Consider the following 25,575-nt stretch of genomic DNA (forward strand, 5'->3'; position numbering starts at 1 on the left):
TGGGGTTTACAGACCAGGTGTGTTTAAGTGACCACCAACTATAAAGTACCATAAAAATCTGCCATGAACATACTGAAGGCTAGATTAGGACTGTGCCAGTTTTAGGAAAAAATGGTATACTGGACAAGCGCAGTACAGTTTACTAAATCTAGCTGTCATTCTGTATTCATTATATGAATTATTTTAAACATGGAAAAAGGTATTCAGCATCAGCTATTCAACAGCCACTGTTCTGCTGAGCAGTGCAATTCCTTCCTCGCTTCTTTCTGCAGTACCCATCCTCCATAATACCAGAAGCAGTTTTAAACTGATAGCAATTTAAACTCTGCTCCAAATAAAGTTCATCTCATAAGATGTTTGAAACATTAACCACTTGTACATAAAAAAGACGTTTTGTAACTAAAACATTGAGCAATATGCTTCATTCACAGTTTTTCCTCAGTTACAAAAATTACAGTTCTAAACAGTGACACACAACTTGTCTCAGGTACTCACTTCTAACCCCAAAAGAAGAGAATTAAAGTTCTTATAGCCAAAATCTGGTAATTTATGGCAATACCTTACATACAATGAAAAGACTGGACAGATACTTCGCTACTTTTATGCAGCACAGGAAACACATGAATCTAAAGCTAAACAGACAAGCAGAAGATTAAGTTACACGAGGTGCTCCTAGTGGCCGTTTTACATACACACAAAATGACTGGACAACCATCATGGCAGATTTTATATTACTGAACTTTATGTACAAAAGCCGATTTCAAATAAAACATTTAATGTAAAAACAATGGTTCATTTAAACAACTGAACTTTTTCGTTGTTTTGTTTTTGTGTGTGTTTTTTTTTTTTTTTAAATATCTACTGTACCATTCAAATTTTTAACCAGCTTACACGATATCTTCAAAATCTCTCAAAGGTACATATAGAAAAGGCATCTTTATAAATAGAAAACAAAGGGATTTTTTCAGCTTTTATTATAAATTGACATGACATACAAAGTTTACTGGACAGAAGTAATTTCATTACTGTTTTTTGGGGGGATCACCAACTTTTTGTGCAAACAATGCTAGCCTTCTTTTAAGCATTAAGAGCATAACTGCTTAAGAAATGACATAAGCAATAATTCTAGAACTACATCTCCCCTAAAATAATCTATTTTTTTTACATATGTGCACAGCTTTAGCGAATTAAAGCCAGAGAGAAATGCTTGATGTACTATCCAGAGGCATAATTAGAGTTTGCTAAAACTCAGAGAGCTGGCAAATTCAAGAAGTTTGTAATGAAAGCTGCAGTTTCCCTCTTTCCTATTTTGTACACAAAATCAGTGACTAAGAACTTAATACTGGATGACAAATCACATCCACACCATTAGTTAAATAGTCTCACAGTTAAACACATCTTAAGGACCATCAAAATCAGTATTTACATTTTATAAATTTCTGAAGACACCATTAGAAAGCTTATATACCCCTTAAACAAATAGGGAACTGCATCTCATGGTGATGGAATGAAATAAAAAATTAAAAATACCTGTATTTACAGCAGCATTGTTCCTTTATAAATAAAGAATATGAAAAATGCAATATTTTAAGGATAATAAAAAATTGAGGTGATGTCACTCAACCACAGTGCTTGCTGGAATAAACCCTTCGGTGCTGATACTGTACCAGTAGTGAAACCACTTTCCATTGGAAAAAATCTGTAAACGTATGCATAAAATGTGTTAACAGCAGTGCAAAACTGCTCAAATATAGTTTAGTCAGCATCTTAGTATCTGTATTGAATACAATACATCACAGAATACTTGCATAAGAAGTGCAACACATTTTCTGGTCCAATTTTACAGTGCATTTTTCCCTCAAGAGTGGCATCTCAAAAGCCAAAGCTAAACCTATGGCCTGGACTTGCAGTCTGTACTCAGGCAAAACAGCAGGCATAAACTTCAAAAGAAGTTAATTGACGTAATGCCTACATACTGACTATAGACTCTCGGCTTTAGCATGGCACGCTATGATGCAGAACCCCAGTAAAAAGGGTTTACATCAAGTAGTTTGTGTAGCTGTGTAAATGCGTAATAAAAATATAAAAGGAGCTAATGTTCAAGTTTAAAATGGTACACTGTGTGATCAATACATCAGAATTATCCATGAAAACCAAACTGCTGGTAACCTCAAAAAGCCACGGTGGTACTTCACTGTGTCTGCAACATGAAAAGCCAAGATCTTTCCAAACAGGCACAAGACAAAGGAAGTGCTAAGTTTGCCAACTTTCAAAATTTTAGTGTAAAATAAATTTGCAATTATGATCAATCGATAAATGATTTCAAATACAAGGATCAAGGTTAAACTTTAAATAGTGAGACGTTATTTTCACAAAAAGCTAACTGGAGAACTTCTAAATAAGAAAAGCAGAAACTGTATCCCAAACCCCTTTCCCCAATGTTTCACAACTTCATGGTAGGAAAAACAGCCAGATACAGATGCAAAAATCTTAATATAAAAACTGTTTTACATATACTTAAATTATGTAAATTCCATAAAGTTCTTAAGACACTAATTACTAAAATTACAAAAAGATTTTCATATTGCTCTTCATGCTCAGACTCTTATATTGTCATTACATCACCAAAACCGATATACATGTAGTACTTGCATAATTAACTGAATAGGAACCCTGTTAAAACAATATCCTTGTTGAAATCATTTATTTCCATCCAGCAGTGCCTGTTTGGAATCTCTGTATTTTTTGTGTGTAATTCTTTATAGAGCTCATGCACCCTAGAATGTCACTTCAATGCTTGTCCGTTGAATGCAATTTGACTTTTGACTTCAGAGCTTTTGTTTCTTGCTCTGTTTTGTGACACCTGAGATGCTATCCATTTCTGAAATTCTCTCTCTCATATTATTTTCACTATATCCATTTGTTGTCCCACTCTGTTCCTCAGAAGATTCCTCATCTGTTGGGGAGGCTGATTCTCCTTTCTCTAACTTCTGCTGCATCTCTCGGAGCCTGGCAACAGCTTTGTCTATTGACATTATGCTGATGAGGTTAAAGTCATGCATGCTGACCAGATGTAGCATGAAGTTTCGACACAAGTTCTTCTTAATTATTTTTTGTCCGTAATTTTCAACAAACAGCATACAGGCATGATTCATTTGATTGTCAGCAATAAACCTGCCAAATTAGAAATCCGTCATTATCCAAGTAGAACATTTTCAAAAGCAAAAAGAGACATTGATAAACACTGTTGCAGGGTAACTGCACAGACTATTATATAAATCTCAACATCTGCATTTTTTTCATTATTTTCAAAGCTGAAGAACTAGTAGGCCCAAGAACTTTTTAAAGCTTCACAGAAAACTTACTCCCAACTCATCCTTTAACAATCCATTTCTAAGCACTGAATTTTAAGTGCTTAGTGAATTACAATGCAGAACAGTCAACCAAATCTATATAATTTGTGTCAAAAAAAGTTTATCATAACATACCCGTGCTTCATAACATGAAGATTCCATAATTTCATCACTTCTTTCTCTCCTTCGTTAACATCAGAGAATTCTTCAATTTGCTGAAAACATAAAGGAGTAGAGAAAGGACAAAAAGAGAAGAAAACATGACATGAGAAAACTGTATGTCCACTGACAAGCGGTTAAAGTACAGCTACAGTCAACTTGTGTCACGTATACATCACAGAAGTGACTACTGTTAAGAAGTTCTGGAACTGCAGTCAGATCAAATAGAGATCTGTGATAAATTATTTTCATATTATATACACAGCACTGTACTCCTGTATCACCAGCACCTCCTCTTTCAAGGAGAAACAGCCACAAATAACAAAGAAAACTTGTTAGGACCCATGTAGACTGAGCTAGCATTGCAACCGAAGATGTACTTGAAAATAAAAACTTTGAATCCATTAATTTACATCATTAGTGGCAGAGCATCACAACATTTTCTACTTACTCTCAAAATAAATACATCATTTTCACAACATGTACCCTATTTGTTCCCCAAACAACTCAGCTCATCATTTAAAAACCACAACCCATTGAAAGTAGTTTTGTATAAATGGGATAATTACAGTAATGGTTTTCTCCCGTAGCCATTCAGGGTCCTTTTCATCCTCGCTGTCTACTTCCATTTCTTGTGGACGGAGAGGTAAACATGTGTCACTGTGGAAATATAACCGATTGTGCCCACTGCTATATGTTCGCTGCTGTTCTACTTCTCCATCTTCAGATTCAAGGAATTCTGACATACTTGCTTTCGTACGCTTTGGCCTAGCAGAAGGAAACAAGTAACTGCTTTCAACTACTAAATCAAACATACAAATGCTAAGTATGGTAATTAATACAGATTTCTTTTAGGCTCCAGTTTACAGAAGTGTTCAGGAAAAAATCACCAGCAAAGAAATACATGCCATAAAACAAAAACAAAAAAACAAATCCAACTCACAACCCCTCCCTAAGAAAAAGATGCACTCAATCTTTTGGGCAAGGGAAGTTTTAGGATGAGGCAGTTTACAAAAACAAGTTCTTGTGTTGATGGATGCCTCAACTTAAAGGATGTAAAATCACAGGTGAAGGTATCATTCCTCAAAAGTCTTTTATTCAGTCAGTAACAGTTATACTTTAATGCTGGTGAAATTTAACACTGCTTATACACAGCTATAGATGTAAAAGTCTCCAGGTTTCACAAGTCTGGTGCATATGCTATCCCACACAAGTATGGACAGACCTTTTCAGCCTCCCTACCTGCATACAAGTATGTGTGTGATCGGAGTTCTTTTGACTGGTCCGTTACGACTGAAGGCAAAACCAGGTTGACGATGGATATCCTGGGGATTCCCTGCATAGGAGCCATCATAACACTCATTGATAGACACATCTATCCTAGCACCCTTTGGATGATACTGAAACAGATAATTGCAAATATGTTTAGCAACATACCCAGAGGTTTAAAGTAACCGTTTCAATTTCAAATACCTTAAATATCATCCCATCAATAAGCTGACAGAGCTCTAGATTCCTTTTACACCACCCAAATAAATAACTGCTAGAAACAAATTATACTAAAACTTCCTTGCTCTATGATCTTACTGTTTTGTATGAGAAGACTCAATACAACCAATTCTTAAATTAAGGACAGGATTGGCAAAATTCTTCTAACAAGCACTCTAGAACTTAGAACACTTCTAACCAGCTAAGGAGTAAAGTTTTGGAATAATCTTCTGAGCAGTGTAGTGGTCATAGGAAACTACATTATCTTCAAATAAGCATAGAACAATTTTTATTTAAGGTCAGACTAGTAGGAATAGGTCCTTATCAGCATAAGGAAATATTAACTTTAAATGTTTACTGCCTTCCTAAAATGTCAAGAAACTTCTAACCAATTGTAGATTACATTGCTTTTTAAATCACAAAAAATACATTGGTGCAAAAGCAGCACCTGTAGTCAGAATGCAACCCACAAATTTGTGCCTCATGTAACATGTCAACATTCAAAGGAAGCTGCAGTTGATTTGTAGATAGTCCTACAACTTAACCAGCTAGCAATAAAGTCACTGCAGTCAATATGTCATCTGTGACAAACTGCACACCGTCTCACACCACTAAACTACAAAAATACACTTACAACGTAATTAAAGATAAATCTGCTGTGACAAAGTTTAAGGTGTTTGAGTAAACTATACAGTTTCCGACAGTTCAGCGTGCACCATGGGCAATGCAAGTCATCTCGGGCTTCTGTCTGCTGTCTTGTGTTGTTGTTATAAAGGAACTGATGCAAACAAAAAAGGTAAGCGTTAACATCAAATGAATTTCACTTGTTAGCCTTCCAACCCCCCAGCAAGGTTGGACATAATTTCAGGAAATCTCTACTGTAACAGTAAGTTCTTGGGAGTGCTCAATGAGCTCACTTTACTGAAACAATGGTATTTCAAGAATTCCCCATGCCCCCTATGGAGACCACCTCTCCCCCTCCAGATGTCTAACAAAAGATGTCCTTTGTATTTTGGACTATGTTGGACATGGCCCCAGGAACATTAATTTCCTAGAATACTTCCTGTAAGAAGAAATGTAGAATGGCTCTTCCTACATGAATTTAAGACCCCTTAAGATATCCGCAAAAGTAGCAAATGAGACAGTTACCCCCAGCCCAAACCAAAACTTTCGCCAACTCAGGCGTGAACATTATAATTACTTGCAATACCTGGATATTTTCAATACCTGGTAAAATATTCGCAACTTTTGTCGAGGCTCATTTAAAACATCTCTCTCTTTTCTTGTTTGAAGGTCTGTTGGCAAGGATTCTTTCACAGCTGAAAAAAACACAGGTATAGACAAGCATTTCAGTTCAGAGTGAAGAGGTAAAGAAGACATTTTTAAGCTAAGTTGTGGGACAGCAAGGAAGAAACATGATTTTACAAACATCAAGAAAATTACAATTATGCAAATGTACAAAACTAGCCACTAATTCACATTTAATACATCACCACTATATTAAGTTTAATTCTTTGACATAATTATCATCCAAAAACACATGCTACCCGCTGTACAGGTACATCGTCAAGTGTTCAGTTAAATGGTCTGTGGTATCAATATCCCCAACGCAGCAACAATCCCAATATTTTGCAAGCTGTAAACAACTGCGAGGACAAAAATACTGGGCTTTTTTTGTGTATTTAAACACATTTTAATACCACAATCTTCCAAACATTTTACAGCAAGTTTATTTCTGTTAATGTTTTTAAATTACGCATGAGCTTAAAAAAGTATGCGATTGCATATTCTTTGAAAATTACTGTGGGGCCAACTGTATAAAGACTGAGATTTTCAAGGTATAAACCAGCACCAATACAGATCAGCTGAACTTATATAAAGGGAAATATCCCTGGCAGACTTGCCATAAAGAAATGCATACCTTTTCTAACACATACCTATAAATATATTAAATTGTTTAATATTTTTTTTTTCTAATAGTGCTTAAAGTTTTACATGAATACCTAGGATAAATATAACTTTTATATTCCAAAACTTCACAAGACATGCCTTTCATTACAGCAAAAATAGAATGAAAAGTTTCTAAATGCTTCAAAAATGCCAGGCCATAAGCTTTCTGAAGCAACCTGAGTTATCTTTATCCAGAAATGCAAAATACAAGTGCAATACTTTAGATACCTTCTGTCACATTTCACAATAACAGCCATGTTTTCCAAGAGCTAAATTTATCTGTTGATATCCACCAAATTTTAAACTCTTACTACAAAGCGTAAAAATGTGAACTCCTAAATAATGTGAATTCAAGTATTCGTAGAACAGCAGTTAAAAAGAGTGTACAAAAGCAGACAATCATGGAAGTCATGGTCATAGATTTCCTGCTAATTTATTGTACATGAGGATTTATGATTTATGACCATGGTATACAATCACTTCAAAATCTAAAAATAGTTGGACCTTTAAAGTCATGATAATATTTACCTTACCTTAAAAATATTACAACATATGGGATACATAAACCCATTCATTTTTGCTTTTTCATGTTTATCTGAAGCAATTCCACCAGTGCGTCAGGAACCCTGAAGTACAGAATTGCTAAGCAGATCACTACTCAGCATCAAAACCAAAGTTTGCTTACCTATAGTCTGAGTAGGTTTAACAGAATTAGGCTTGTTTTCTTGAGGGAGGCTTTCAGAATTTCGTGTTGCAAGAGGCTTAGCTATAGGAGCTGTAGACTTATCATTTGTGTCTCCTGTCCAACGAAGAGTAAACTGAAGTGTAGGTCCCTGAGAAAATGTTTCAAATGGAGGCAACCTCTGGTGGGCAAAAAAAGGCAAAATCCCACCAGAATTAGTGTCTTACCACATACAAAACTCATAAAAGAAAATTCACAGAATGAGGACAAATGTCATTTCTAATCAAATTTCTTGTGTTCTCAACACATACATTTAGATATACTAGAACAACTGAAGGAGATGGCACACCCTACATTTAAGATTAAATTCTTCAATCTCATGAGATCTTTTTGTTGTATTCAGGCCTTCTTTACTGAAAGGCCACTGCAGTTACTAACATTTGCTTGTGTAATGATCCAGTGTAGCCAAAGCTTTCCTAAACAAATACCTAAATTTAACTTGTTTCCATCCTTCCAGAAGTACTATCGTCTGCTTAACCTAATCCATTTTCAGGGACTACTGCACTTTGAATTGCATTTCACCTTAATCCAGAATCTTTTAAGTGAAGACAAGTCATACAGCTACTGAAACACCCCTTACCTTCCCATCAAGTATTGTTTCCCATGTTGCTCTTTTCTTACTAATGGGACACTCTTCCATTTCCTGCATGGCCACTTCATATTCACCATCCAGAAGTTGCAAGCGCCTGTCAACACCAAATATGTGTTATGGGTAAAGCAGCTCATTGTTATCGTTTGCCTATCATAAGGCAGAATATATATATCACAGAAACTAGCTTTCCCTGAAATTAAATGCAGACCTTCAGGCAAATTTATTTGGCCACTAAATGTAAATCTTAGGAAAAACACGATCCCTAATGAAAAAAGTGCAAATATGAGAAAAAAATTGTTTGTTTTCTGACCCCTCAGTATCCTGTTTTATACAGTGAGAGATACTGGGAGAGGCGAACTACACTTTTTCTTCACATGTGAAATATATTAAAACAGAAGTGTCCCAGCAGAACTAAACCAGATACCTTTTGTTTTATTTCTTGACAGCATCTTGCAGAAGCCACTATAACACCTTCGTTTACTCTATTTAGAATACAGTAACAACTTCATAACCAGCACATCATTCCAGAGAGCAACTTGCCATTACTATGATTTCACCGTAATAACGCAGAACTTCATTAGGTACTAGCAGAAGATAGATGACTACAACAGCACAAGGCTGGGCAGGTATATTGATACTAACTGATGCATATTAATGTGACAACATTCAAGTTCATAAAAGGGAGTAATTTACTATTGTCACTGAATAGTTCTCAGTATAAAACGTGCACTACAAAACCTGTAGAGCTTTTTTTTTTTTTAATTATTTTTAAGACAATAAGCCTGGGCTCTTATTGTACCTACTAACTAAGAATGTATCAAAAGACATCCAAGAATTAAATCAAAAAACAGGTTCAGGTTTGGTATTTTTTAAAAATCCCAACAATTAGCAGAAGAAATACTCATTTTGGATAATATTACCTGTTTTTATCAAATACAGTCATTTGTGCTACAAATGTCTTTTCTCCATCTTCACGATTTGAAGAGTTTCTTTTTCGTCTAGCTGGAAGCTCCTCATTGACATCTGTAAATATCAAACATTGCATTCAATTATTATATAGGCACAAATTTAAATGATCAAACAGCTTCTGTGCAATTGTAAAATATCACTGGCTGCTGATTATGTCAGATGTGCCATATGAACAGCTCAATGCCAATAGAAAGAGCACTTAGCATAATGACAATCATGTTTTAGATACATTCATGCATATTTATAGTCCAGTCATATTACTGTCACCATAAACAATTTAGAATTTGGCCTTCCTCCTTCTTCAATTGTAAAATAGTAAAAAAAAAAAAAAAAAAAAAAGGAAGTTTTCAATCTGTATTAGTCTTCAAGGCTGCAACATTTGTGATATAACATTAACACCTTAATAAAATTAAAAAAAATACCTCAATAGCAATTTTTAAAAAGGTATTTATTGGCAAGTCGTTTAGTTTTGATGAGAGACCATGACCACACCTCCAGCTGAGTCTGTAGTGACCAGCATTGATGTAGGCAGTCCCAGAGACCACAGTTTCATTATTTGCCACCCACATCACAGTATTGCCTAACACCATCACACATTAACAAAAAGCGGTGTTAAATTTTGACAAAAATAGAAACACAGCTTCTAGCTACAAACTGTATTTCGGCTATATCTTGAAAGGGTAAAAACAAGTAAAGCCAACTCAGTCACTCATCTATTACTGCCTTCTCCAAGTAGGACCTACACCACAGATCAGGACAACTGTATACATGCCTGCAAGATAAACCTCATAAAAGCCTATTTAAAGTTTGAAGTTACCAATGTTTTCATTAGTCTCGCCATTGATCAGTCCATTAAACTCTCTTCTTCCTGGGCGAGTTACTCTGAATAACAATGAGTAAGACTTCACCATATGGCTGTTGCTTGGTTCAAACTCGTTACTGGAAACCGCAAGCGACGGGAAGTTGCCTGGTTTTATTTGGCTGAGGTCTGGGTTTAAAGGCACCTGCTTTTTACCTGTAGGAACCTGTCTTATTGGACAACTGACATCCTGCAGGAAAACAAGAGAGCTAAGGTTTAGGTTTTTAGAATACAAAATTAAGACATTAAGTGTGAAAATTTGTATTACTTATGGATTGTACTTGTCCTGTCCTCTTTCTGAAAATAAGCCTTATAACAGATGTAAATTAAAGCAGAATAACAAGTCCAGGTTCTAAACGTAAAAACAGATATTTGAAAGTGTAAAGAAACCTGGCATTTTATAACCACTTCTGACAGCAGCCATCTTTCTCTAAGTGATTAAATTAACACTGACATGAAGTATTCAGAAAAACTGCAGAACAGCCATTAATGCTAATTTAATTCAGTTTACCTACAGAAATTAAATGTTTTGGTTACATATATATGTTCCAAGGGCTTCCTATCTTCTTCCAATATTACAAAGTGCACTTATGCGCTATCTGGGAGATAAAGAACCACTTACCTGGGATTTACTATATTCAGTATCTCTCAGATAGATCACGGAACACTGTGTAATATTGAAAAAACAAGGCAAGATGGCCTAAGTATGAAATTCACAGTAAAACATACTTCAAATAATCACTGGCACCTCCTCATTTTACTATACTTATCTATACAAGAACAAAATTAGCTAGAAACAACAGTAGCTCTTAAAACTATGCCATAACAGTTTAATATTCTTAGGGAAAATAGAGAATTATCACTGTAAATATTTCCCTTTTTGATTAAAAATAATCGTGTGCATTGCTGCTCCCATAGCTGTGAGGATAACTTGCAACTAGCGTGAAACTAACGTATCTAAAACAGCAGGTAAATTCAAAGATGCTTTTTGGGGGAAAAAAAAAAAAGATAAAAATTGATTCATAGTAGCTAAAATCTGCAGTAACTGAGATGATCAACATAAAACCATAGGTTCAGAAAAAGGAAGGAAAGAAGATTTGACAGATGACCGAGGACTTCAAAACAATTACAATTTCTTCCTTTTCATCTCTGAACCCTAAAAAGCACAGACTATTTTATGATATTGCGATTCCCCAATTTGCTTAAGCCAACAGAATTAACAGTTTAATTATGTGATACAAAAAAAGAAGTGAAATTAGAGGTGGCCAAAATACAGAATGAGTGGATGACTTACAAGCAAGCTAAATTCAAATAAAATAAAGTGGTATGCCTTTATAAGGACTTCCAGTTATTTCTCAGGGAGCAGAGAAAAAAAAAAGTACACTTGCTTCTGAAGAATCATTTACAGTCGTAATTAGAAATTGTTTTCTGTTTAATTCATAAAGACTAAATTTAACTCAACACAAACATTTCACTATTAGCTGTTTGTATAGTAATGTTAAATAGATGTTCCAGAATCAGGTACACATTTTGCTTTCATACATATTAATGGTTTGTCAAATCACTTTTACCTTTCGTTTCTTGTGGCAAACTTTCACAAGCAGTACTTCCAGGGTTACAGAATTTTGTTCATTCTCTGAGTTTTGTGATGGCTTATCTAAACAGAAAAATATTTTAAGTTCTGAAAAATTAAAAATCTGTTCAATGGTGTAAATTCATCTGTAATTACTTTCTAACCATAGCTACTTTCAGGCACAAAGACCTCCAGTCAATTCTAAGTTCAATTTTGCCCAAGCTTATGGTAAATTCCCACTTCAGAACATATCCTACTTAATTACTACTAGCAGATTAAAAACATTAGCATAATTGACATTTAACATTTAACAGTAAACTTGCTAAACCTTTGGCATTCTTTACTCTTGGTTTCTTTTCATCCTTAAAATAATTCTACCTTATTTTTCACAAAAACAGAAAAAAAAACTGCAAAAGTGACCCCCTTACCTCCTAAACCTCAATTCTAGAACTAGAGGTACAAAGATGGATTGTGAAGACAACCCACTTGCCAAAGAACAGCATACACTATATATGTGAGTGAGCACGTGTTGTGGGTAAAAACTGAAAGTGAATCTGTTGTGTAGGTTCATAAAAGAGTCCAGAGACACAGCAGGACACGATCTAGCCAAAACATTTCTATAGCAGAAGAAAAAGATATCAGTAGATTTAAGAGAAGTCACTAGTTACAGATAAGTGAAATTAGTTCCCATAATTTTTAACTTTACTGCTTATAAACCTAGAATTTGGTTCTTATCAAAACTTAAGCTCCAGATGCTATAAGAAAAACAACAAAAAATTATACGAAGTTAAGCCTATGCCAAATAGCTGTTAAATGACTCTTGAAATAACCCAAAAAAAACTCTTATAAAATGAGACTTGGCATCACAGCCTCTTCACACTAAGTTTCCTAGAACCTGGAATCTTCAAGATGGCTACGACCAGCCGTACATCGCCAATGCCAACTAAGAACTGCCTTTTAAAATAAATTTCACTGTCTAGAAAGAGAAATTTTAGTCACGTGAATGGATGTTATTCTGGAAATATGCCCTCATATGGAAAAAAAAGATTAAAATATTCCATGTATGCTTAAATAGAATTTGTGGAAGAAATTCTGAAAAAGCGATCATCCAAAATTGAACAGATCTGCATGAAACTATTTCTGCTTTTTAAAGTCTTACAAATACCGTTATGGGCTTACACACATTTTGAAGTTAAATGACAAAATGACTTAAGCTTATCCCTGTCACAAAGAATCTGACAATGAAAAACTTCTTTATGCTCACTAGGTATAAAGAGCAAAGCTTTACTATGTTAAAGAGAACTCAACCCATGCATCTTCACTTGCTTCCCTCCTGATGTTACTTTGAAGAAGCTTAACGTGCTTCAGTTGAAAGTTTCAGTAAGTCCTCTATAGGTACTAGCAATTAAAAAAACATTTTTTCAATTTTAAATATAAGATATATTAGAAATCTTTTCTTAGCAAATAAAGAAGCTCAGAAAACAAACAAAAAAGCCATCACACACTCTTCTTTCAAGAGTTTCCTAAATATTTTTCTATCCAGACAAATAGTATGCTAACTGTGCCAGCTTCATTAATTTAAATATTTTCTATATTTTATATTTACCAAAGTATACATTGTTTATGTTGTGACATTTGTTTACATGGTACAAAGAGACATCATACTCTCGCTCTCTCTTAAAGCAAACGGAGTTTTTTAAGAGCTAACAGTCCAGAAAAAATCTAAACATTTGAAAATACACAGAAGTCAAACATTTTCAAAATTCTCCTACAGCCCACTTCTACTACACAGTAAGAAAGGCAAGGCCAGTCAGCAGAAACTATGAGACAACTATCCTATCCACTAGGTTAAATTCCATGTGTGAGGAATTTACTAACATCTTCAAAATCTGATCCTTCCAGAACAGCATTTGAATTTAAGATGTATTTATTCTTATTACTTGTTGCCCCAGTAGTCCTCATTTTGTGTTGTTTTCTCATCTAAAGATCTGCAGGCAACATATAAAATGAAATTCATAAGAACAGAAACAAGATGAATATTATCCACTGAGACCAGCAGCATTCTGAAGCGGAATTCCAGAAGCAGAACTTTACAAGCCAAGATACTGGAAGAACTTTCTCAGAATGACATTAGTTTACTAAAAAAGGGATTCTGAAATCTAGACATTTGCAACTTTATCTTCCAGACATCTGACTTGAACAGATCCAGTTAAACACAAAATAGTTTGATGGAACATGACAGATTCCAGACTGAAGCATAGAACCCGTTACAAGAATTGAAGTAGCTTTTACATCCAAGGACTAAGATGTTATAGAGAATATTTTTAACTGAAAAAAATAGAAACACTGCTTAATTTTAATGGATAAACAGGTAATTTTTTTCTTTTCAGGAAAGTAAAAAGACAATGAATTTACCCATGCCTATACAGCATACAGCACGTAACTTCTGCTTTTGTTAAAGGAACAGAACCGTTCATTCTGGTCTGGGAAGTCCAGATATTCCAATTTTGAGAGGTAATGCCTTATGTGCATAAAACCCACCAATTTATTGCAAGTCACCAAGAAGCGTTTTCAGCTGCACTCTTATAATCCCCAGCATGACCTTTTCCACATTTCTAGGCTCTACCTGATACAATTTGTTCGCATACTTCTACGTTAAATTCAAAACCTCTAAAGCTGATAATGATTTGAATTTCTGTTGTGTTTTTTTTTTTTTTTCCCTTTTGTTTGTAAAAGATACTTCAAATACTTCAAAGTCCTATGTCCATAAAATCTTTCTTCAGGAACTCTTTCATCAAGCTCTACTTCAAGTTTCTTCAAGTTTGAATGGATGAAGATGAAGTATTCATCAAAATCACTGTTTTGACTAAAACCCTGGAAGCGTTAGCTACTTAACTTTACAGTTACACTAACACATATTGAAAGAACAATTAAAAGTACTGTAAATAACAGGACAGAATAACAAAATTAAAATCTGCATCCAAGCAGCAGAGATTGTAACATACTGTTCACAAATTCCGCTCACAAATCTGTACTAATTTCAAAGGTGTTACACAAATTAACGGTATAATGAATGAATTTTGCAAACGTACCATTTTTATGGAAGAAACCAGTAAACGTAAGTTGCAAATGAGCAGACAAGCTAAACAGAAAAAAAAAAGAAAGGATATGTTAGAACAAAGAAGTATTTTCTCCTCATAGCAGCCACTCCATTCACTAATGGTCAGGACAGGCCTAACCACAACAGAGCCCATCCTTCCACCTGCTTTCAAACTGTCTGGGCACAGCATGCACTAAGGCACAGCTGTAGACCAGTCTTCTCTTTCCAGACGGATTCACTCTCTATATTCCATGACTGGGGAGGGTGGGGGAAAAGGTAGAGGCCTAAACACTTCCGTAGAAGGGTGCTGTATGTAGAGGTGAGATCTTGCCACCACAGGCATGCAGACATTTCCTAAACCTTTGTCAACAACAGAATGATTTTTGGTAGAAATGGTCTAGAACTTCACCCTGAACTTGGTATCAAAATTTTTGTACAAGTATTTCAAGTTCACTAAGCAGAATCTTCACAACAGTGAAGCCAGAGGTATAACACATGCAAACAAAGTAATAGTTGCATCTATTTTGTTTCATAGCACTGCAGCTTGTGGGCTAAACTATACTGCTGATCATAGGCCCATTTTATTTCAATTTGTTAATTAGAGAACGCATTTCAATTCAAAGCAAGTATTCACAAAATCAGAATTAAATGGGTTTCAAAAACACCCCGTATTTTTAAGGCACACAGAATTTACAAAAAGCGTCTGTCACACTAGAACACTAGATAAGCATCTTCATCAACTTCTCAGAAAGATACCTGACATTCAAAACCTATTTTAAACACTTTCCTGAAAGCTCTGAGGTAACAAGTGTCCATGAGCATTTGAAGGATTCTGTCTACACCAACTTGCATCATTCAGCCATGTTACTCCTCCAGACCAATTCCAGATTAAAATGTGTTTTTTTTTTTTTAATAGTTTTGAAAGCAGAAAACCAACACAAACAAATCTATATTCTGTTTCAACTTGATCCTTATCTTTTAAGGGAGATTTGCCTATTAAGCAACCATAACATACAAAGCAAAAGATAATTATGAACAATACTATTAGCAAAATGTATAAAATCTCTTGAAACACAGAATTTATAAATTTGTTTCAACCTAAATTCCATCTAGAATGGTTGCCTCTGAGGCAGACTAATTATTTGCAAACACTATGGAAAAAGAATAGCTGGTTAAGAAGAAAACCACACCACAAAAAACCCTGAATGGGTCTTCACACATTCCAGCAATTTAGGTTAGTCTTTCAACATTTGTTTTTGTCTTACAATTTCCAGAATGCTTTGTTTCTCATTATCCATTAAGTACATTAAAAAGAAGGGTTTTGGCAAATCATCTACAATCTTTCTACCTAAAAAGAACACAAAGCCAACCTGCAGGATTAAAACGGATCTTGGGCTGAATTGTGTAGGTTAGAAGAAAATAATTCTGGAAGTCATTACAATGGATTGGTTTATTCCCATCATATATATCTTCACAAAAAGCTTAGGTGTTTAACTAAATCATACATAAAGAAAACAATTTTAAGAAGAAAAAAGGTCATTATCTATCACATTCAAATGTGAACATACTGTATACTGTATTACTTCTGTGAGCGAGTTTTTCAAACTTTTTCTTGACACGTCATAGTGCTGAAATAACAGACAATGCAGACTTGCAATTTGTTTTTGCCATTGGCTAGGATAAAAATGAACTGAAATGCATCATTCCCAAGTTCAGCGCCTCTGCTGAACTTGGACTTTTACCAAATACAACACGGCAAACTCAGCAAGTTCAAACGTCAAATATTTTTTTCTGAAGTATCGTAGTAAGACCTGACAAAACGTGAGCTTTATCCAACATTTAAATAAGTGTTATATAATTAAGATGACAAAATCAATAGGTAAGTTAAATTACCATTTCACAATTATAATTCATTAAGCATTTCCCCCCCTCAGTCTAACAATTCCGTATTGAATTAAGACTTGAAATAATCCAACTACTTTTTAAAGACGGAACACTGTTACTCAGCTAGAATTATGCTAAGGTTCAGAAATGCGTGTGGTCAGATCACAAGATAAATCTCTGACTGAGCAATATTTCTCACTAGAAAATCACAAAAGGAAAACTGCAAGTCCTACTAATTTTAATAAAAACATTTTATAACTAGTTTCCCCGGTACAGCTTGAAAAGGACAACGATAAGATCTTTTAAATAATGATAACAGTTTTTGTAAGCGTTCCCTCTCCCCCTCCCGATGAACAAAGGCAGCTACAGGAAAATACTATTACTTTATTTATTTAAATTTCAGCACATACATATTAGTTATTAGTGATATAATCAATATCACAAAGAAGGTTAAGACAAATACCTCTTTCAGGCTTCTACACATTTTAAGAAAGGGCACTACAAATATTAGGAGAGTTTATCCAACATTGCTTTTCTCCAAGTTTTCAGCAGAATACCTTGCTTCTAATAATTACTCTATCACCTTCATTTTGTCAATCCAAAAGCCTTTTGATTTAGCATTCCTACATGCACACAAACATATATATGCAGAACAGTACCTGTGAGATTCTTGTTCTCCCTTCATTTTCTCTACTTTTGATAACATGTCATCTACTTTGAACGTTTTCCTGTAAAGAAAAAGCAGAAAGAAATGTAGCCACTGTTCCCATATATAAAAGAAGAATCAGTCAAAACTTTGACTTGATTTTGTATTAAAAACTACCTACATATGCAATTTTAGCCTTCCATTCACAAAGCCCCTACATAAGTATCTGCAATACAGCTTCTCAAGCAGTATCAAAATAATGAAAATAGAGACCTTCCAGAAGTGATCTAACTGCTCATAAGTGCTGTTTAACAGCATTTCAGCTTTTCTATGAATGTCTAACGGCATTTCAACTTAGCTCAAAGAAAATCTTCTTGCTTTAGCAACACTCATGACATCTAGAAACATTCAAGTTAATTCTCCAGTCATCACTACTTTAATCTTGATCAAATAACGAAAACATTATCTGAAGTTGAAAGCCTAATGATCAAAGATTTTTTCTCCACAAATTTGCATCAGATGTACACAATAGAAAAAGCAACGAATTTTTAAGATATTCCTAGAAATCATTCATAAGAAACAGAGGAAAAAAACATGACAACAATGTCAGAGAATAACCTCTTTATAAATATTTTCTCTCTGACAATATCAGTTTGTTCATGCTCCTATGTTCAGCCTCTTTTACTATATATATATATCATTTAATATTATTGCTAAATGAAGCTCACTCATGAACAGAAGTTATTCTATACTTTTTAGACTAGTCTTTCAATTTCTCTTTAAAGGAAAACTAATGTTTGGACTTAGAGGCAAACAGAATTGCACAGATGAGTAATGGTACAAAAACAGTAAGGGTATCATTCTTTGCATCTTATACCTTAGAGAAATGAGATGAAAAGAAAATAATCTGTTGGCAAATACATGATTTTTTTTTTATTAAAGTGTCAGGGGGTGACCTCTATGGGGAAGCAGGAGGCATTGTTTACATTCTGACTGAACACACTGATGTCAAACATTGTCTACATTCAGCATTTAATACCTCTGAATGATTTTGTTACATGTGGCTAAATAGTAACTCTGGACCAGAAAGCCAAGTACATGTTTGCAGTCAGGTAAGAAAAATAATTCTGTGTAGTAAACAATAATTGATTCAAAGCTCTACTCTGCCTCAGGTTCAGGCAGATGACAGATTCAAGAAGTGACTCAACTACGCTGAAGTGTGGGATTATTAATATGAATCTTGCAATGCTCAGTTTTAGATACGTTAAGAACAGAGGAGTTGAAAGTTTCAGATTCTAAGGGAAAAACATCCACGCACACACTGCACAAGCTCAAAATCAGCCAGCAGTCTGCAGAACAGCAAGCAGGCACACCGATCTTTAGAGGGCTTTATTCAGACTAAAGACTTCCCTCAAAGCAGCTAGAGCAAAGTCAAGTCATGGCCAGAACAGGAGCCAGAAACCAACTAACATTTCAAGAAAGGGGGAGCTTCACAACCTTTCCTAAGGTATATCGCTGTCTAACACAGCTTGCATTTAAACTTTCTGGTTCATTAATACTCACAAATAACAATTGCATAACTTTTCCAAATGTCAAACTCAGGTTAGTCAAAAGAAAGAAACAAAAACCCTCAAAACCTTTGAGAAAAAGGTAAAAATAGCAACAACAAAAAAACACTTAAATCAGATTTGTTACCTCTGAAGTTAACTTGTATGAACACAAGGAAGTACTGACATTCCTTTAACCCAGAGAACTGTTTTTATGTTACTGTGTTCCTTACTCACGCATAAGGGGGGACAAAACTGAGTTTATAATAGCCCTTAACACCCAGGATTTTTAGGACAGCATTTACTTGGGCTACAAGTATGTGCATCTTGCACATTCCTTTCTCCACCCACTCTTACTCCAGTACAGCACAGTAATAATTAACAAAGTATTAAGAGTCACATCATAGTAGCATGCCATTACTCCAGCATTAAATAAAAAAATATGCCTTTAACCAAATACTGTACAGGAAGCAACTTTCATTAATACAGTATCATTTTTCCATCTACATCATTTGATCTAGCAAGACAGTGACACCTAAAGACAGCCCCACAGGCCGAAAATCCATTTTAATTTTCCATAAAGTATAATTTTATCAAAGAATACTGCTCAAACAATTGTTGCCTTCAATGAAACAAAACACAATGAAGACTTACAGCATAAGTTGACACCTGCTCATTAACTTACTCCCTATACTTTAAGCATCCTGGTCATTATCAACATTTTCTCAGTCTTAAACATATAAACCAACATCAATGGATCGTTTCTTCGTAAAAATGCAATTTTACTTCCCTACCTCCAAGTGATAAATTTGTCTGGCATTTTTCTCAGACTGCTGTAGGGCTAGAGATAAAAGATGCGGAGCCATAATTACTACTGTAATAGTTAAACTGTATACATCTTGGTGATAATTTGTTTAGTTTACATATGATACTGTTTTTATCAAAATGGCCATCAAAACAATGATCGGGAATTTAAGAGCAGCAAAATTACTAAGTCTTACAGGGAAAATACATTGCATACTTTGTAAAGGTTAATGTAAGCAGACTAAGAATTACACAGCTCTAGAAGATAATTATTTGCAGAGAGAACTCTGCCAAAATTTTAGCTATATCAAAGTTAGGTATGTAAAGCTTTCCAAATGTAAGCCTCAATAGGATCTTCCACTCTAGTCTAGATATTTGTTCTCTGTTAAAGCCTCACGTTGAGCAACACGTCAGGACCCTATACTTTAACAATTTCTGTTGAATGAGGAATGGCAACTAAGGCCTTGTGCACATTTGGAAGTGTTTGCCAGCATGTCTGCAAACAGCCTCCTGGGGAGGTTTAGTTCAAGTCCCTCAGTCAATGTCCTAAAAACAGCCAAACAGTTTGAACTACCTTTAAGCTACAACTTCTGCCTTTTAATTCGGCAGAGAGAGACCACAGTACTGACACAGCACGGAAAGGCAGGGGGCACCCAGAGGAGAACACACTCTGTAGCAACTGTTTTGTTTTTTTCCCTCCTCAACTGTGCTGGCTTACTTCTGTTGCAGCATCACTGTGTTTTTAGAAAGAAAAACATACTCAAGTGTTTTACTTCTTCTTCCAAGACCTAATTAGCAGACTGATTTCAGTAAGCCAGTATTTTCAGAAAACTAGTGAGGGAAATCACTATTAATTTGTCTGTTATGGATGAAAACACCAAGCAACCAAAGTCACAGTTCTAGAACAGAGTATTATGGGCAGCAATAAAAATCAGTATGTTTCAAAGAGAAACTAGGCATTACTTGTGCGGCTGAATTTGAACCGGAATTTGGAACAGTGGACAACACAATGTACATGCAAAGTACCACTTCTTGTTTCCCAGCAACTACAGCAAACATTCAAAGAAACAGAATAAGATTCAGGTAAAAGAACATATGCATTTCAATCAACTATAAATTAAAATTGGTAGTAAGCAAGAACAATTTCCTGTTGCACAATTCTGGTGTAAAGCAAACAAACAATAACAGCACCTGAACGTTATTTCTTAAAATTTGGCTCTAGCCTATTTTAAAATAAGCAAACAATTCCTTTTGGTAACTTCTTTAACAAAAATCAAGCAGCAACTTCAAGTTAAAAAAAAAAAAATGATCAAAGGACAGGATGAGATCAAGCAGTATACATCCTAAAGTACTTGAAGTTGTATGCTATTAATACAATTTTAAGAAAACGGCAAAAGCATTAAACAATATCTATGAGATCTGAGAATGCTAAATATATCCTGTTTTAATTAAAATCTGCAAATTCTCTTGATAGATCATTCAAAAGTTACCTCCTTAAGATACAAATATAGTTTAAACTAGAATTGTCTGCAAAAATTAGATCGTTGCTATTCCTAAGTGTTCACGATTAATTATTTTAGTCCTATAGTAATTGTTCACATGTAGTAAGAACTGAAATGTTAAAATATTTTCAGTGCTCACTCTACAAGAAATCCAAAGTATAAAAAAATGAGTTTCAGTGAGGGGGATAAAACTGAAAGGACTTTGCAGTTCTAGTAATAAATAATGTACAACTGCAACACGCACATTCCGAGATGCAATATTTATGTATTTTAAGAGCAGCTGACATGCAGCTGTAGCACCTCATATGATAGGAACAAGTATTTGCAATGTCAAAACTGAAGCCCATTTCTCAGATACATCCAGCTCAAAACAACCTTTTTAAAGCCTCTGCTGGATTTTTTTTTTTTTTTTTGTAAAATGCTATAAATTAAATCATTTTTCAGTTAATATAATTACAGAAAAGAGTACTGGTTCTTTCTAAGACTGATTAACAAAACCAAAATAGAAGTGTTTGTTGTTTATTTTTTTGTTTGATTTTCTAAATAAGTGGTTAAACTAACATGTTTCTTATGATTAAGCATTTCATAAGCCCAGAAGTTTTGTTTGTTTGTTTTTAAGAAGCTCTTCCCAAAACAGAAAACAAATACGGACAGTTAGGTTAGGGCTGTGCAGACAGTTTTCCATATTTGAATATTCCCAACACCAAAACAAGTCACAAGTGTAAAGTCACACACACTTAACATTCCAGAAAAGTTCCTAGGTCTCAGAAATCAACTGTAAAGTAACATATGCCTTTAAGCTCCTGAAAAAGACACAGCAATGGTTTATACACCATCTGAAGAGCAGACGTCACCCTCCACTATTCATTTATTTAATCCCAAAATGTTAATGAAGTAGCAGAAGATAGTTTTCAAAAAATTATTTTACCTTCTGATATTTGTTCGGGAGTTTCTGTGGGACATGTAAGTGAGAGTTCTGTGCAAAAATATTGGCTGCAGGAAAAAAAAAATATGAAAAAGGTTAACACGCTTTAATTAAGTTTCCTACAAATCCAAAGTAAAGGAGTGATAAAAGACCAATTACTCACTGCTATGAGATTCCGTGTACGTAGAAACCTGTATATCTGTGTTGGTTCTAAGAGAAAGAAACACGTGTTATCCAACATGCTTTAAACCTCTAGAGCAACAGCCATGATGCAGTACTATCAAGCTTAACACGTTGGTTGTTTGTTTTAAACAACTGTCACAAAAGTCAGTTTAAGTGAAGCACCGTGATGTCTAAATAACCCTAAGTTAATAAGTCAAAGGTTATTCCATCTATTGTACAGCACAAAGCAACTTCTTGTTTAAGGTAGCATAAACTGGTCGCGACAACCCTGACAACTATGCTTGTTTTTCACAAAATATGCTTCTTACAGGCTTTGCATTGGAGAGGGGCAGAAAAAATACCTCAATGTATTACAATTTGTAGTTGAACAGGTAAATTTTCTTCACCAAGTTAATGAACGTGTCTGGTACAAGACCAAAAGAGTACACTAAATTTACAGAGTCAGGCAATTTATGATTCAATTGTTTTATCCTTCTGGAAAGTACCAAGGTCACTTGCACGAGGTACCAAAACAGAAATAGGCAGTGACAGTTGACTACGACACAGCACAGATCATTTAAGCTGGAAAATTCATTTCCAAAATCTCTTGTACTCTTGGGACCAGAAAAATGTTGATTCTGCTACAGTAACTACTGTTTCAAAGTGCAAACTGATGGAAGATAATAGAGCTCTGCTCGATACTGACATGAAAGGGCAGCATCACTCGAAATAGGTGTAATAACCAAAGTTCAAAAGAGCGAGACATGCCTGCAGAAAAGCGGACCTTCAGTTAAGTTTTAACCAATTAAGATAAATCAGGACAAAAAGAGTTTTTGTCTGCATCAGGTTCTTTCTTAAAACAGAAATACAATACAAACTGAAAAATACCATTTTTCAGCCACCTTGATTAGGTAATATCAGCAAGAAACGTGGAAATAACTTGAGAGAACAAACAGAGAGCAAGAGATAGGGAAAATGCCTAGATGCCCGCGCTAAGGCTACTAGCGCTGCCTCAGCTTTCCACGTGAAGAAACTAAACAGCTATTTATTTCTTAACAAATATAATGTTTTTATTTGTGTATTATGGCAAAGCATTTATTTTAAATAGCTGAAAACCTTATTCCGGTTTATGGAATTTTGTGATTAGAGGTGAAAAAGGAGAGTGTTACATATTCTTCACCCATTTTTAAAGATATGACTTAAGTGTAGAAATAAACCTATGAACATAAAACCCTAAATAATTTATTATTAGAAAGGTGTGTAGGTGTTAAAGAGAAGGAAATCTTAAAAGAATCCCAGTCTATACTTTCAGAAGCCTCATGAATACCAGTAAAATTCTGCTTAATGCAAATTAAGAACTACCACCCTAATGAATTGGTGGTAATGTGACTTGAAGAATACAGATAAGAAACGTGCGCTTTAACAGAAAGTGAAAATACGTAGTCTCGACTTTTAAAGATCTCAATTTTTTAGTCTCCAAAAAACTGTAATATAGTTTATAAAGGTATGAAAACATCAAATTATGTGACGTAATATGTAATTTAAAGACAGTGCACTGGTGTTTCAACTTCAGTTTCCCCAAGCAGAAAAATTCTGTGACACTTTTCGACCCGCAAACAGACATATGTTTCAGAAGTCCATACTGCTCAGGAAAAGCTGAAAATAAATCTTTATCTTTTTCTGCCATATGACCTCGAGAAGGGACAAAAATATTTGAGAAGAATGCAATTCAATACTATGCATGTTAGGGTTTTTTAACCCAATATTTACTTATTGCAGGTTTTCCATAGTATTCGCACCATAGTTAGCAGCTGTGACACATTCGCGCTGTAACACGTCCCCGATCCCTACCTGCCCCCTTCTTTTCCTCCCCTTTTCTGACAGACGGGGGCACGCGAAGGGAAATTTTCCCCCCCAGCCTCCGACACCGAACACTGAGCAAACATCTTAAAACTCCCGTTTGCAACTCGCCCCGTTCGCAGCGCGCTATTATCGATCCCGCAGCTTCCTTAACGAGGCTCAGGTTGAAAGGACCCGACATTACGAGGGATTTGAGGCGACACCAAGAGCTCCAACTCTTCCCCCAGCACTGTCACCGCCCGCAGCGGGGAGGCACGAGCGGTGACAGCAGCGGTCCCGGGACCCCCCCGCGCACTGCGCAGGGCGCTCCCGATTTTCCTCCGAGCCCCGTTAAGTTGAGGGCCGAGCCGTGCCCGTGCCTCAGCGCTCCCCCAGCGTCCCCGCCGCGCCCCCGGGGGCTCCCCGCTCCTCTCCCGGGGCTGCCCGAGCTCCCTGCCCGCCCCGCAGCCCCAACCGGGGGCCGGTGGGGACGAGACAAAGAAAACCACCCGGACGGGGGCCAGGGGGCGAGCCGGAGCTCCCCGTCCCGAGGTGTGCGTGAGGGGGAAGCCCCCTCTCCCTCCGCCCCGCGGGCACCCAACCGCCCGCCCCGAGAGCCCCGCAGCCCGCCGGGGGCCGGGACCGAGGCGGGCAGCCGGGGGCTGAGGCCCCGCCGCCCCCCGGCCTCCCCCCCGCTCCCCACAGCTTCCCCCTTCCCCCCCCCCCACCCCCCGCCTCCTCCTCCCGCCCTTTCCGCGGCCGCCCCCCCACCCCCCCTCCGGTCCCCGCCGCTCCTCACTCTCGAAGGCCTGCAGAAAGAGCTCGTGGTCGGCCTGGATCTGCTCCATCTTCGGCTTCTTCACGGGGGGCAGCGCCGCCGCCGCCGCTGCCGCCGCCGAGGAGGCCGAGGAGCCGCCCGAGTAACCGCTTCCTCCGCCGCCGCCGCCGCCGCCCGCCGCACCCCCGGATTTCCCGGCCGGAGCCGCCGCCGCGGCGGAGCCCACGAAGCCCCCGCCGCCTCCTCCGCCTCCTCCTCCTCCTCCACCGCCGCCTCCTCCGCCTCCGCCTCCTCCTCCGGCGGCGCCGCCGGCGGAGCCCGAGCTGGGCCCCGCGCCTCCGCCGTGCTTCTGAGGAGCCATGGGCCTGGCCCCCGGGAGCGCCCCGGGGGGACGGGGAGCGAGCGGGCCCCGGGGAGGGGGGGGGCGGCCGGGGGCGGGGGGCGAGGCGGGGGGAGGGGAAGCGCCGAGCCCCAACTCCTCCAAGTCGCCGCCGCCGCCGCTCCGCTCCTCCTCAGCGCCGCGACCAGCCGAACCCGACGGCCCGCAACGCGCCCGCCCCCGCCCTCCTCCCATTGGCTCCGAACGTGGCGCCGCACCGCCCCATTGGCCGGCGCCGGGCCCGCCCCCGCGTGACGCACGGATGGTTCTGGAAGAGTTTGGTTGGTCGGTGCGCTCCGCCGCTTGGCGCTTCTCCCCTCCCCC

At 37.1% G+C, this 25,575-nt stretch overlaps 1 protein-coding gene across 1 annotated transcript; it reads right to left on the reverse strand.

The window, feature by feature from the left end:
• Nucleotides 1–837: 837 nt before the first annotated feature.
• On the reverse strand, nucleotides 838–25,233 carry SUZ12 (SUZ12 polycomb repressive complex 2 subunit). The gene is made up of 16 exons (XM_032199449.1): nucleotides 24,894–25,233; nucleotides 22,257–22,303; nucleotides 22,097–22,161; nucleotides 17,329–17,397; nucleotides 14,778–14,827; nucleotides 11,684–11,769; nucleotides 10,071–10,302; nucleotides 9,205–9,307; nucleotides 8,273–8,378; nucleotides 7,636–7,813; nucleotides 6,228–6,319; nucleotides 5,635–5,778; nucleotides 4,755–4,912; nucleotides 4,082–4,280; nucleotides 3,489–3,568; nucleotides 838–3,174 (listed from the first exon to the last, which is right to left on the reverse strand). Exons 1-16 carry the CDS (start codon nucleotides 25,231–25,233, stop codon nucleotides 2,829–2,831), a joined length of 2,295 nt encoding a protein of 764 aa, XP_032055340.1. The 3' UTR covers nucleotides 838–2,828.
• Nucleotides 25,234–25,575: the final 342 nt, after the last annotated feature.

The sequence above is a fragment of the Aythya fuligula genome, chromosome 18 (assembly GCF_009819795.1).
Source record: "Aythya fuligula isolate bAytFul2 chromosome 18, bAytFul2.pri, whole genome shotgun sequence".
Taxonomy (NCBI): domain Eukaryota; kingdom Metazoa; phylum Chordata; class Aves; order Anseriformes; family Anatidae; genus Aythya; species Aythya fuligula.